At 42.4% G+C, this 12351-nt stretch overlaps 5 protein-coding genes across 5 annotated transcripts in view; all 5 read left to right on the top strand.

Annotated features, from left to right (window-relative positions):
* LOC311241038 (histone H1-like) overlaps nt 1-12351 on the top strand; it is a gene marked incomplete at both ends in the record, with an annotated part of 359561 nt that overhangs the window by 15342 nt on the left and 331868 nt on the right. The gene's annotated exons all lie outside the window — the stretch shown is intronic.
* On the top strand, nt 1270-1581 carry LOC311241071 (histone H4; the record flags this gene model as incomplete). Its single annotated transcript, XM_084329749.1, has 1 exon — nt 1270-1581. One exon carries the CDS (start codon nt 1270-1272, stop codon nt 1579-1581), a length of 312 nt encoding a protein of 103 aa, XP_084185875.1.
* LOC311241053 (histone H2A) lies at nt 2870-3253 on the top strand (the record flags this gene model as incomplete). The annotated part of the gene is made up of 1 exon (XM_084329731.1): nt 2870-3253. The coding sequence occupies one exon, from the start codon at nt 2870-2872 to the stop codon at nt 3251-3253; it is 384 nt and encodes a 127-aa protein (XP_084185857.1).
* LOC311239829 (histone H1-like) lies at nt 7027-7641 on the top strand (the record flags this gene model as incomplete). Its single annotated transcript, XM_084328279.1, has 1 exon — nt 7027-7641. One exon carries the CDS (start codon nt 7027-7029, stop codon nt 7639-7641), a length of 615 nt encoding a protein of 204 aa, XP_084184405.1.
* LOC311239828 (histone H3.2-like) lies at nt 9517-9927 on the top strand (the record flags this gene model as incomplete). Its single annotated transcript, XM_084328278.1, has 1 exon — nt 9517-9927. The coding sequence occupies one exon, from the start codon at nt 9517-9519 to the stop codon at nt 9925-9927; it is 411 nt and encodes a 136-aa protein (XP_084184404.1).

The following is a 12351-nucleotide window of genomic DNA, read 5'->3' as shown; positions in this document are numbered from 1 at the left end:
CTACAACACTAGGTATTGCGTTTGGTTTGGAATCATCTGTTTTGCATTGTTTCGCTACGTTTGTATTTCTAGGAGAAAGCGACCGTTGTTAACACTTTAACTGCCGGGAAACGCTTTACAGCGTCATTCCCGGCCATGCTCAAGTTGCCGAAGGACGCTTTACAGCGTCTTTAATATCAATATTTCAAAAATCTGTGATCGGATTCATATTTCCCCTCCGCTGGCCTGAGATCCACCAGGAGGACCCACTGAGCTCTCTGGCGGTTCAGGAGCGCCATCTGGTGGCCGATCGGCGCAATCGCCAAACAGGAAGTGCTGTGGAGGTTGTGCTGGTCGGCCATATTACTTCCGGGCACTCGGCAGTGCTTTCTGAAAGGACAGTTATGAAATATTAGTACAATACCCACAAAGAAGCTTTGTTCTGGTCAAATTACAGCATAGCATACTGTAAGGACAACAACAACAAGGTAGTCGGTCATGGCAGATACATGAGACTATCTCAGTGTAGCAACGCACAAGCATGCATTTATATCACATAAAAACAATATATTTCACTAGCAAGGCACAAGCATCCATTTATATCACATATACAAACAATATATCTCAGTAGCAATGCACTGAGCCACATGAAGTTGATAAAGACGGCTTCATGGGCCAAAACCAAATGTAGGGATCTGAGGTTTTTAATCAGAGCAAACATGGAAGAATGACACAGATTAACAGATGAGAATAGGTGGTAATTCAGTCATGTACTTGACTGACACGGTTCCCAGAGGAACACTGGTCTACTTCAGAAAAGGGGCCTGCCTGCTACAGGAACAATTCAGAAGAATCAAATTAGAAGTTTTCTTTTCTTCATTGTCACACACACTTTTGGCCAGTAAAAAGACAATGTGAAGTGGATGCAATTTTCATAATTTAAAAATAATCCTATGATTCTTTTTGTTCTACGATCAATGAAGTCGGGTGGTGCACTACAGTGCACATTTTGTAAAATATGAATAGAGTTAAGTAAAAAAAAATATATATATTATGTTAAATGTTTTAAAAAAAATACAAGTGACAACACTTTTCCCCCTGGGTCTCAGGATGATGCATTGTATTGGGAAAACAACACTTCCTCAAAACATGTTCAGACGTAAACCTCAAACCCTCCCTCCACATTTGTCCTTGCGCACTTCGTGGTCTCAACCACGTCCTCAGAGAGGGTTCAAAGAAGCAGGCGGTTGGCCAGTTGCTACATTCGTTTGTTTCCTTACATACGTTACAATGAGTGGAAGAGGAAAGGGAGGTAAGGGACTTGGTAAAGGAGGCGCTAAGCGTCACCGCAAAGTGCTTCGTGACAACATCCAGGGAATCACCAAACCCGCCATCCGTCGTCTGGCTCGCCGTGGCGGAGTGAAGCGTATCTCCGGTCTGATCTACGAGGAGACTCGCGGTGTGTTGAAGGTCTTCCTGGAGAACGTGATCCGTGATGCCGTCACCTACACCGAGCACGCCAAGAGGAAGACCGTCACAGCCATGGATGTGGTCTATGCTCTGAAGAGACAGGGACGCACTCTGTACGGCTTCGGCGGCTAGACTTCTATTCAAGCCTAACTATCCAAAACCCAAAGGCTCTTTTCAGAGCCACCCACATTGTGACTGAATGAGCACACTCCACATACGTTTATTTGTGCAAAGTATTAAACTGAGTTGTCTCGGGCATAGCACCATTTGTTGATTTAGCATTTAATTTAATTCAGTCACTTATGCAATTCCTACGGTTCCTGACGTTGCTAGGTAATTCCTGCATTGGAATTGCCATGTAACTATACAGCGTGTACATATATGTAGAAATTAATAACTATGTGGTGATTTCAATGGTGAAGACTACGTGAAAGTCGTTTCAGTGACTAGTACACTAGTCTCATCTCACGGCGGGGCTTCCTGAACATTTAAATTAAATTGATATGCCTCAAGATTATTTGTACAACACATCTATTGACATCATACAATGCAATTACAGTACAATGTGTAAAGAAGGCATCAAACTATAGTGCAAATATAACAGTTAAATGCAATAGTAATGGTATACAGGTGAATAAACTCTATAAAATATATAAATGAGTACAACTGAGTAATAGTGCTAAGCAGATGTATGTACTGTACAGAGTTGTAGTATTAATATGTACAGTGATACAGCTATAAAGACACTATAGTACATACTGGCAAGCAGGGTAACCAATAAGAGTAGGAAAGGAATATGTACAGGTATGTAAATCCCTAAAGGAACAAATAAAATAAACATTTTTGTTTGGAAGCGTGGATTCGCTACTTGTAGGCACTGGAAATCTAAAGGGCGCTAACCTATTTCAGGACCACACTGACGAAACCATTTTGGAAATGGGGAAAGCATGCAGGCTCCAGACAAGGAGCAAACATGATAGTTCGGATTGTATTTATATTTAACCATATAGGGTCATATGTATTACTTGTCAGCAGTGTAATCGATAACTATTAGATCAGTTCTGTTAGTTAGTTCTGGCCATTATGAGAAACTACGTTTTAGTCTTCACTTCAACAAGAATAATACGCTGGTGTGACGAAACTCTGGCCTTATAATATTATTATAACGCGGAGGCTCAGCAGTTTCTGATTGGTCTCCTCTCTGTGAGGTCGTTACTCCGCCTACACCTCACATGGTTATTGGAGGACTTCACGGAGATACAACTGGGAACGAGGTTATTGGAGGACTGGTCTTTTGGAAACACCGCCAACAAAACATCTTTCCTGATTGGGTGAGAAAACACAAGCTTGACTATAAAAGGTTACTCTCCAACTCACTGCATTCAATTTCTAACTCGTTTAACGTGAGAGAATAATAAACATGTCTGGAAGAGGCAAGACCGGAGGAAAGGCCAGAGCTAAGGCCAAGACTCGCTCCTCTCGTGCCGGGCTTCAGTTCCCCGTGGGTCGTGTCCACAGACTGCTGCGTAAAGGCAACTATGCTCATCGTGTTGGAGCCGGTGCCCCGGTTTATCTTGCCGCTGTGCTGGAATATCTGACCGCTGAGATCCTGGAGTTGGCTGGAAACGCTGCCCGTGACAACAAGAAGAGCCGTATCATCCCCCGCCATCTGCAGCTGGCCGTGCGTAACGACGAGGAGCTCAACAAACTCCTGGGAGGAGTGACCATCGCTCAGGGTGGTGTGCTGCCCAACATCCAGGCTGTCCTTCTGCCCAAGAAGACCGAGAAGGCTGCCAAGAAGTAAATTATTTTGCCTCTTCGACAAACCCCACAAAGGCTCTTTTCAGAGCCACCCACCTATTACCGAGAAAGCAATACAATACTGCAACATCTATAACCATGCCTATTATAAGTTAAATGTATACTGTCGTCCTCTCCACATAGTTTCGACCTGGGAGCAACTAATAATGACATCACCTCTTAAGGAATAAATTTAATCGGAATTACATATAGAATATTTGCGGAGAAAATGTTTGCTTCTACAATAGGTGCCTTGTTTGATTCCTTATATTTACATTCGTCGAGAGCGTTCCAGCCAATTCGTTTTAATTTCACTATCTTAGATCAGATTAGATTAAAATGAATTGTCTTTATATAGTACAATGAAAATAAATTGGCGTCTTTCTAGAGTACAAATGTAACAGTGCAAAAGGATTAAACTGAAGTATAATAAATGAGTACTATACAGAGTATTGTAATGCTGATCAGATGTATCTACAGTGTTATAGGTATAAATACACTATGCAAATGACATGTCGTCAGCTTGTGACTGCAACTTGTTCCTGTTTGCGGACGACTCAGCCCTGCTGGTCTCTGACAAGAACAAGTTACAGGTTGAAAAAACCCTCAGCTCAGAACTAGGCAAAATCTGCATATGGCTCGCTGATAACAAACTATCATTACACATGGGCAAAACAGAGTCCATTCTCTTCGGTTCAAATAACAAACTCAGCAAGACCGACGGCTTCTCAGTTACAGTGGGTGACAATATTATCACAAGGAAAGAAGATATTACCTACCTGGGTTCCATCCTAGAGGCAAATCTTTCCTGTGACAAAATGGCATCCAATGTAATAAAAAAAGTCAACCAACAAACTCGATTCTTGTACCGGATCTCCTCACTGGTAAACAAGAATACCCTGAAGACTCTAGCAGGAGCACTCATTCAAGGGTACTACGACTATGCTTGCACCTCATGGTACCAAAGCACCTCAAAGGCGCTAAAAACAAAATTACAAACATCTCAAAACAAACTGGTCAGACTACGGCTTGACCTTACTCCTAGAACCCACCTCACCCCTGCCCACTTTGACAATCTAGGATGGCTTAGAGTAGACGACACTGTGTCACGACACCTCGTCACGACAGAGTACAGCAACTTGCAATGGGCCTGGTCTACAAGATACACTACACGACCAAGGTACCCATGTACATGACAAAATACTTCCCAAAGGTCAGTGAATACCACGATCACAACACCAGAGGGAGCTCCACAAATCATGTTAAACCCAGATTCGGCTCAAACAAGGGACTAAACACGTTTTGCAATTATGCCACATCAATGTGGAACGCCCTACCCAAAGCTGTGAATGTGAATCACTACCCACTTTCAAAAACACTCTCAAAAAACACCTAAGGGAGACTGCAACTCGAAACTGGCCCCTGTAAATGTCCGAACACAACCCCCTCCAATGTACAGTAAATTACCAAGTATGGTCTTGTCAATAATCCAATGTACAGTGTTGTTTGTACAGTTGTACAGTGTCCCCCACCCACCCCTCCTACCCAAACCCCCCCCCCCCCCCCCCCCCCCCCACTCCTACCCAACCCCCCCCCCCCCCCCACTCCGGTCAAATTGTGCAAGGATAGCTGCGTGGCTTCTTGTATACGATTGGTTGAGAGGCTTTGTCGCACATTTCCCGCTCACAGGAAACTATTTGCTCGCAAAGCCATAATAACCCAACTGTATATTCTCTTAGCAAAACTCCATAGCCACACTTGATATTAATTAAGCCAAGCAATAATCGACATGAAACTGCATTTTTCCAAGACAATTATTTTGTGCACCTTGATAGCGCAATGTACAGTTTCTACGTCAAATCTCGTTTCTAGACTATTTTTGTATCACAAACAGTACTGTATTTGCAAATCTGGTATGTCATAAATGTATAGATGTAGCAGTACTGTCTATCTGTAATTCGTGTATTATATGTTATGATGAATTGAAAATGGTGGACCCTGATGTAAACAAGATGAAAGTCTTTCTCTGGTCTGCATCCCCTTAACAATTGTATGTATTGAGCTGTACTGTACCCATTCTGCAATCTGTTAATAAAGTTTTCAATCAATCAATAGCTCTCTTGGTGACATCTGTCACTGCTTTGACTTACAATATATATATACACACACACATTCATATACACATCTGTTTGTACATACAGCTGCATAATCCTTTTTGCATGCATTTGGCATAACTTTTAATCATGGAAATTCCAGTATACATTTATAAGGTGAGAGATGTTTTCTGATGGTGCTGAGTCGTCTCCATCCTCTTGTTTGGGTTATTTTTACTGATCATAAACAGATGACACAGACCGACATGGTCTCACCATGAGCTACATGTATCAGTACCTCACTGTGGTACAAGATAATAATACAAGTATGACTCTGACAACATAGTATGTTTCATTCCTTGAGCTATTTCTTCTGAATGTATCAAAAATGTAGCTGGCAGCCTACTGCACCACATTCTAATATCCTGTACTTCACAATGAGTTGAGCCCTAACAATAGAGGCCTGTATATCTGACCTATTAGGCTAAACACAAACTGTAATGTTTGTGTTCTTCTGTTTCTTCCAGTATGGCTGCCTGTAACCGTTGGTAACAACTTTAAAAAGAAAATTCCTAATTTGTGTGCAGTGGTAGTCGGTAAAACACTTCTGAAAAGCATGATATTACTGTTCCGTTGTGACTTCTTTATAACATTCAGTAATAAGACACAACACTATGTGTTGATATGATAATCTATACATATAATTTATACATAGCAACCATTCCATTGCCTTTACTACACAAACATTCCGTGCAAGGCCTCTTTTGTGGAAATGCAGAACATGTTGATATGGTGCGTTTATGTTTGGTGATATGATGATTCATTATGAATCTACTATGTCTATTTAAACTATTGAAATATACTTTAAATAGACCAATGCCGTTATTATTTATTGTGCTAAGTGTTCAGTGTAGCAGACTTGAATCAGAAACACAGCAGATCAGCAATGCCCAAAAAGCATGTATTGTCAACAAGCATGCAGCAGTCTAAAGTACCCAACAAACTAGCCCCCCCCCAAAGGAAAATGTAGCTACGCTTCTTGTGTGAGTTATGAAATGTTTTGCAACATTAATTCATTAAATGTTAGCTGTAATTAATATAGGCCACGTGAAACCTTCCTCTGATCTAAGGTGGTGATCATCCCTCATACGAAGTCGAGGTGACCCACGCTACAGGCCACCAGCAACAGTGTGTTTACCAACACCGACAAAGCATCCATTTAAAACAAAACGCGTCACCCCAGATTACTATTCTTGCTCCCAGTCTCTAGTCAGGTAGCTCGGTTCGCTGCAAAACGAGATTATGTCGGATTATAATGCAATCTAAAGAATTGTGAGACATAAATAACAGAGAAAGGTATAGCTGCGCACCATGGTGAAGGCGCAAATTGGTGGTTTGAAGCGTCCACAAACACACCAGGGGTCTCCAAATGGTTTAATTCTGATGGCACATATGTCGGCTTGCTGACCCATTTGGCGTTAAATTCCTGCAATATTCATAGTTGTGTATTTTTGCTCTTTTGTGGCGAGGAGAAAACACAAGCGGCAGAGCATTTTGGCAGCACAGAGGAGGACAGGGTGGGTTGAGTCTACATGGCTCTCATGTAGTGTTTAAGACCAGCCCTCTGACTGAGCTTCAATATCATAATTCTACTTGTGTTGAATCTGAGACAGAACGAGAGAAGATGGCAGAAGTCGCTCCAGCTCCAGCTCCCGCCGCTCCGGCTAAGGCCGCTAAGAAGAAGGCAGCTCCCAGACCCAAGAAGGCAGGTCCCAGCGTCAGTGACCTGGTCGTCGAGGCAGTGTCTGCTTCTAAAGAGAGGAGCGGTGTGTCTCTGGCTGCCGTAAAGAAGGCTCTGGCTGCCGGCGGCTATGACGTGGACAAGAACAAGGCCCGCGTTAAGACTGCTGTCAAGAGTCTGGTGACTAAGGGAACCCTGGTCCAGGTCAAGGGTACCGGAGCCTCCGGCTCTTTCAAGATCAACAAGGCTGAGGTTAAAGCCAAAAAGCCCGCAAAGAAAGCCGCTCCGAAAGCCAAGAAGCCAGCAGCCAAGAAACCTGTCGTGGCCAAAAAGCCCGCGAAGGCAGCAACGAAGAAGCCTGCTGCCGCCAAGAAGTCTCCCAAGAAAGTCAAGAAGGTAGCCGCCAAGAGTCCCAAGAAGGTAGCGGCCAAGAGTCCCAAGAAGGTAGCAGCCAAGAGCCCAAAGAAGGCGACAAAGCCTGTTGCACCCAAGAAGGCCCCAGCTAAGAAGGCTGCCAAGCCCATAGCAGCTAAGAGGGCAGCTCCCAAGAAGAGATAAGCGTTTGAACAGAACGTTGTCTTTGATTAAACAAAAGGCTCTTTTAAGAGCCACCCACTTCTTCCATGAAAAGCAATTATTGTACTCTACTGTCTGGAAGTGAAGTGGGCTTATCGAAGTATATAACTTAGTATTACTTTTGGGATGGTTGATTTCCACGAGTTACTTCCAGCATGGCAACAAAGCAAATGCAACTTTATAATATTATATAAATATGGAGAATATACCACAAAAAAACTATAAAATATAGATCAGATATAGGTTCTTAATTGGAGAATGTTGATTGTTTTTATTAGTGGGTCCTACTAACGCAACTTTACCGCAACGAGTTGAGCCCTTTATTGTGGAAATACATAAATTGCTATCATTTATGGTGCATGTATGTCCGTGCGTAAATGACCGCTATGACACTATTGGAATGACTATGGGTGATGGCCCATTAGTAGACACACAGCACATTATTGTAACTTTATTCAGACTGGTTTGGATCATATGTTGGCACATAATTATGTTTCCCACTACCTCACATTAAATATCTACACAAGCAACCATTATAGTATACAGAACAAGTGGAACATTGTCTCACAAAAGGCTCTTTTATGGACCCCCACTATTTATATGAAACAGGCACGGCTACAAAACACGACTTGTAGTTCTACCCATTTATTTATAATGTGATTAGTGATCCAGACCAGCAACATTGGCAGGTAAAGAAAATGGTCTGAACGAGTCGCACCGCTTCAGGTAGTTTACGAGTTGAGCCCCAACAATTGTGGAAATACACAAATTGCTGTCATTATGTCAATTTATGTTCGTGCATGCTGTAATATGTATATATAACCCGGCCTTACTATTTATGTTTCTCAGTTCAAATTAATCATCACTTGACCGCTATGACATGCCATTTATAATTTTACATTATATCGTTAAGCCTTCAAAACAGGGACAAAAACACTGCAGACAGACAACACACTAAACATTACTTCTAAACAGCACTGTACCCATTAGTGAACACGGTCAAATGTTATGCATTACGTGTTTATCGTCGTACATTTATGTCCGAGGTAGCGAGACAACGTAAGTTACAAATTGTATTTTGACGGAAATATTGGAAATATTGCATTTTCAAGAAGAGGTGGGTGGCTCTGAAAAGAGCCTTTGTGGAGTTTGTCGAAGAGGCTATATAATTTACTTCTTGGCAGGCTTAGCAGCCTTCTCGGTCTTCTTGGGCAGAAGGACAGCCTGGATGTTGGGCAGCACACCACCCTGAGCGATGGTCACTCCTCCCAGCAGTCTGTTGAGCTCCTCGTCGTTACGCACGGCCAGCTGCAGGTGACGGGGGATGATACGACTCTTCTTGTTGTCACGGGCAGCGTTTCCAGCCAACTCCAGGATCTCAGCGGTCAGATATTCCAGCACAGCCGCCAGATAAACCGGGGCACCGGCTCCAACACGATGCGCATAGTTGCCTTTACGCAGCAGTCTGTGGACACGACCCACGGGGAACTGAAGCCCGGCGCGAGATGAGCGAGTCTTGGACTTAACTCTAGCCTTTCCTCCGGTCTTTCCTCTTCCAGACATGTTTATAATTATCTTTAGCTAAACGAGTTAGACAATGAATGCAGTGAGTTGGAGAGTCGTGTTTTATTTTCGGGCTTGTGTTTTCTCACCCAATCAGGAAAGACGTTTTCTTGGCGGTTTTTCCAAAAGACGAGTCCTCCAATCCTCGCGTGAGATGTAGGCGGAATAACGAGCTCCCAGAGCGGAGACCAATCAGAAACGACTGCCCCTCCACGTTAGTAATATAAGGCCAGAGTTTCGGCAAAGCAGCGTATTATTCTTCTTCGATTGAAGAACAAAAGATAGTTTCTCATAATGGCAAGAACTAAGCAGACCGCTCGTAAGTCCACCGGTGGCAAAGCCCCAAGGAAGCAGCTCGCCACCAAGGCTGCCCGTAAGAGCGCACCGGCTACCGGCGGCGTGAAGAAGCCACATCGTTACAGGCCCGGTACCGTGGCGCTGAGAGAGATCCGTCGTTACCAGAAGTCCACCGAGTTGCTGATCCGCAAGTTGCCTTTCCAGCGCCTGGTCAGAGAAATCGCCCAGGACTTCAAGACCGACCTGCGCTTCCAGAGCTCTTCTGTCATGGCTCTTCAGGAGGCCAGTGAGGCTTACCTGGTCAGTCTGTTTGAGGACACCAACCTGTGCGCCATCCACGCCAAGAGGGTGACCATCATGCCCAAAGACATCCAGCTGGCCCGCCGCATCCGTGGAGAGCGCGCTTAAATCTGCTTTTGTTTTTCTACAGTCATAACCCAAAGGCTCTTTTAAGAGCCACCACCGTAATCATGAAAAGTACATTCTATTAACTTATTAATTCAACATGCCAGATATACTAAAATCATCACTTTAATTCTGATATTTAGACTAGCATATCTGAACAGACTGCATATAACATATTTGTTGATCCCCTTGGGGACATTCGTTATCATAGCAGGAGGGGAGGCACAGGCAGTATAATACATGCATCTCACAATTATATTACAGTGGAGAAGTAAGCATTTAATAAAAAGGCAGTTTAAACTGTATACAATATAATTAACTCTGGACATGCGCATATATGGGCAACAAGGTTGTCCTCTCGTAGTAGGTTCGTCCGGGAACATGGGGCCTCATTTTGAGAAGCATCTTAGAAATGTGGGAACATAGGCCCTAAATTTTGAGTGAAAAAAAAATCTGGGGCTGTGGGACCATAGGGCTGACCCCCATGATGCAACACATTACATTGACCTCGATAGGGAAATTCAAAGTTTTACAGTTGAGTAAAGTACTTTGAATATGGTCATCTGTGTCTTGTGTGTTAATTACAGCTCAATGAAATAAGGTAGCAGTCCATAAGGCGCCGTATTGCTATATTTTCATTTATATTTCATGGTGCTGTAATTAACAAGGATTTTCTCTCTGGAGTCAATACATTTCTATCTGTACCAGATGCTTAATTTATGTCATATCAACTTTGCTATTTTGCCCATATTTTATTTTAGGAGCAACAATGTAACCGCACAGGTTCATACACTGAGACAATAGGACATTATTTATTGGTAGTTTAAAATTCAAGATGACAAACTGGTTTTCAACTCAATGTTGCAACAATCAACAACAGCTAAAAAGTAACCCATGACCATACACCCATAATATACATGTTCCAATCATACATATAACGCAGAGTTAAGGGTCAATAGCCTTTTTCTGCCCCTTCTCTCATTGAGGGCAGGTAGTGAGAGGAATCAGCTCAGCGACCACAGATTTCCATCTGGTTTCATGCTGAACTAGTTTGAGGGGCTTCATTCATATAATGTCATTAACAGACTCAAACACATCACTCGGGAGAAAAGATCAATCATGCCGTCCTTGTACATTTCTTTCCAAGTATTTAACATCCATTCAGTTGCTATTTTACAGATATTTATTGTTTTTGGAGCATCAATGTAGTTCCAGTTGGTTGTGTAGAGGCTGTGGCAGGTTTCCGTTTTAGTATAATACTCTGAAGTGGAGCCAGGCAAGGGAAATACATTATTCAGAGCACAATTTTACAATGATTCCTCTTCATCACGACTTTAAACAACTTGATTGATTAGTCATTTAAAAATGTATTATAGAAAGGAAAAAGGGAGATTGGGAGAGTTGAATAAATAAATCATGAAGTTCTTGTTTTGTTCTTGTATGTCATAAATGTCTGGATGTAACAGTACTGTATATCTGTATGTCGTGTATGTCATAAATGTTATGATGAATTTAAAATGGGGGACCCTGATGTAAACAAGAAGAAAGTCTTTCTCTGGTCTGCATCCGGTTAACAATTGTGTGTATTGAGCCATACTGTATTGTACCCAATACCCATTCTGCAATCTGAATCTAAATCTAAAGTATTCAATCAATCGTTTCCATATTTGTTAAACAGAGATTGGTGTGTTGCATCAGTGAGGATTATCAACTGATTTGAATGCAAATCTACTTCCCAGGACAACCATTCTTTCTTTGAGTGTTCTCAGCCCAGCTGACTGGTGAACATTATTGTATATTTATATAGCCTATACCTGTCTTTTTTATAGCTAGATTCTGTATTATTTGGAGGGAACCAAGGCTGTGACCAAGTACACCAGCTCCAAGTAAACTCCCCTGTCCATCTAACCTGTATTCACCCAAAGGCTCTTTTCAGAGCCACCCACTTTGTTTTGAGAGAGTTATCCCATTGATCAGTAAAGTCAGGTCGGGTGACAAATGAATAAACATATCCCTATGTATTGTTGTTCTGTTTTTCCTGGACCATGTCTAGGATGCTGCCTGTCATATTGGGTTTCACCACCAGATGGAGTAAGTGCTCTACTAGGTGGAACAAGAGCCTTCAATAGATTTTCAGATTGGAGAAGTTTGAATTTAGGATTTAACTGATTTTGGAAGGGAAATTGAGTTTTTGTTACGTTAAAGGTCAGGGTTGGGTTGAGGCCATCTAGTTGGCTCCACATGCAGCTGTTTGCTATGGGCCTTTAATAGCATCTATAACTTCTGGTTACACACACTCTTGGAGAGTTAACAGTAACAACCAAAAGTTACAAAAAGTGACCATCGCACACAAAATAAATACATATATGTGAAACATGATGTATGATAAACTGGTATGTCAGTCAGACTGGTACATTTAGAATTAAT

This window comes from Notolepis coatsorum, assembly GCF_963971535.1.
Source record: "Notolepis coatsorum genome assembly, chromosome: 14".
Taxonomy (NCBI): Eukaryota; Metazoa; Chordata; class Actinopteri; order Aulopiformes; family Paralepididae; genus Notolepis; species Notolepis coatsorum.
The sequence above is the reverse complement of the archived record's forward strand: the minus strand, read 5'-3'. Positions and strand labels throughout refer to the sequence as shown.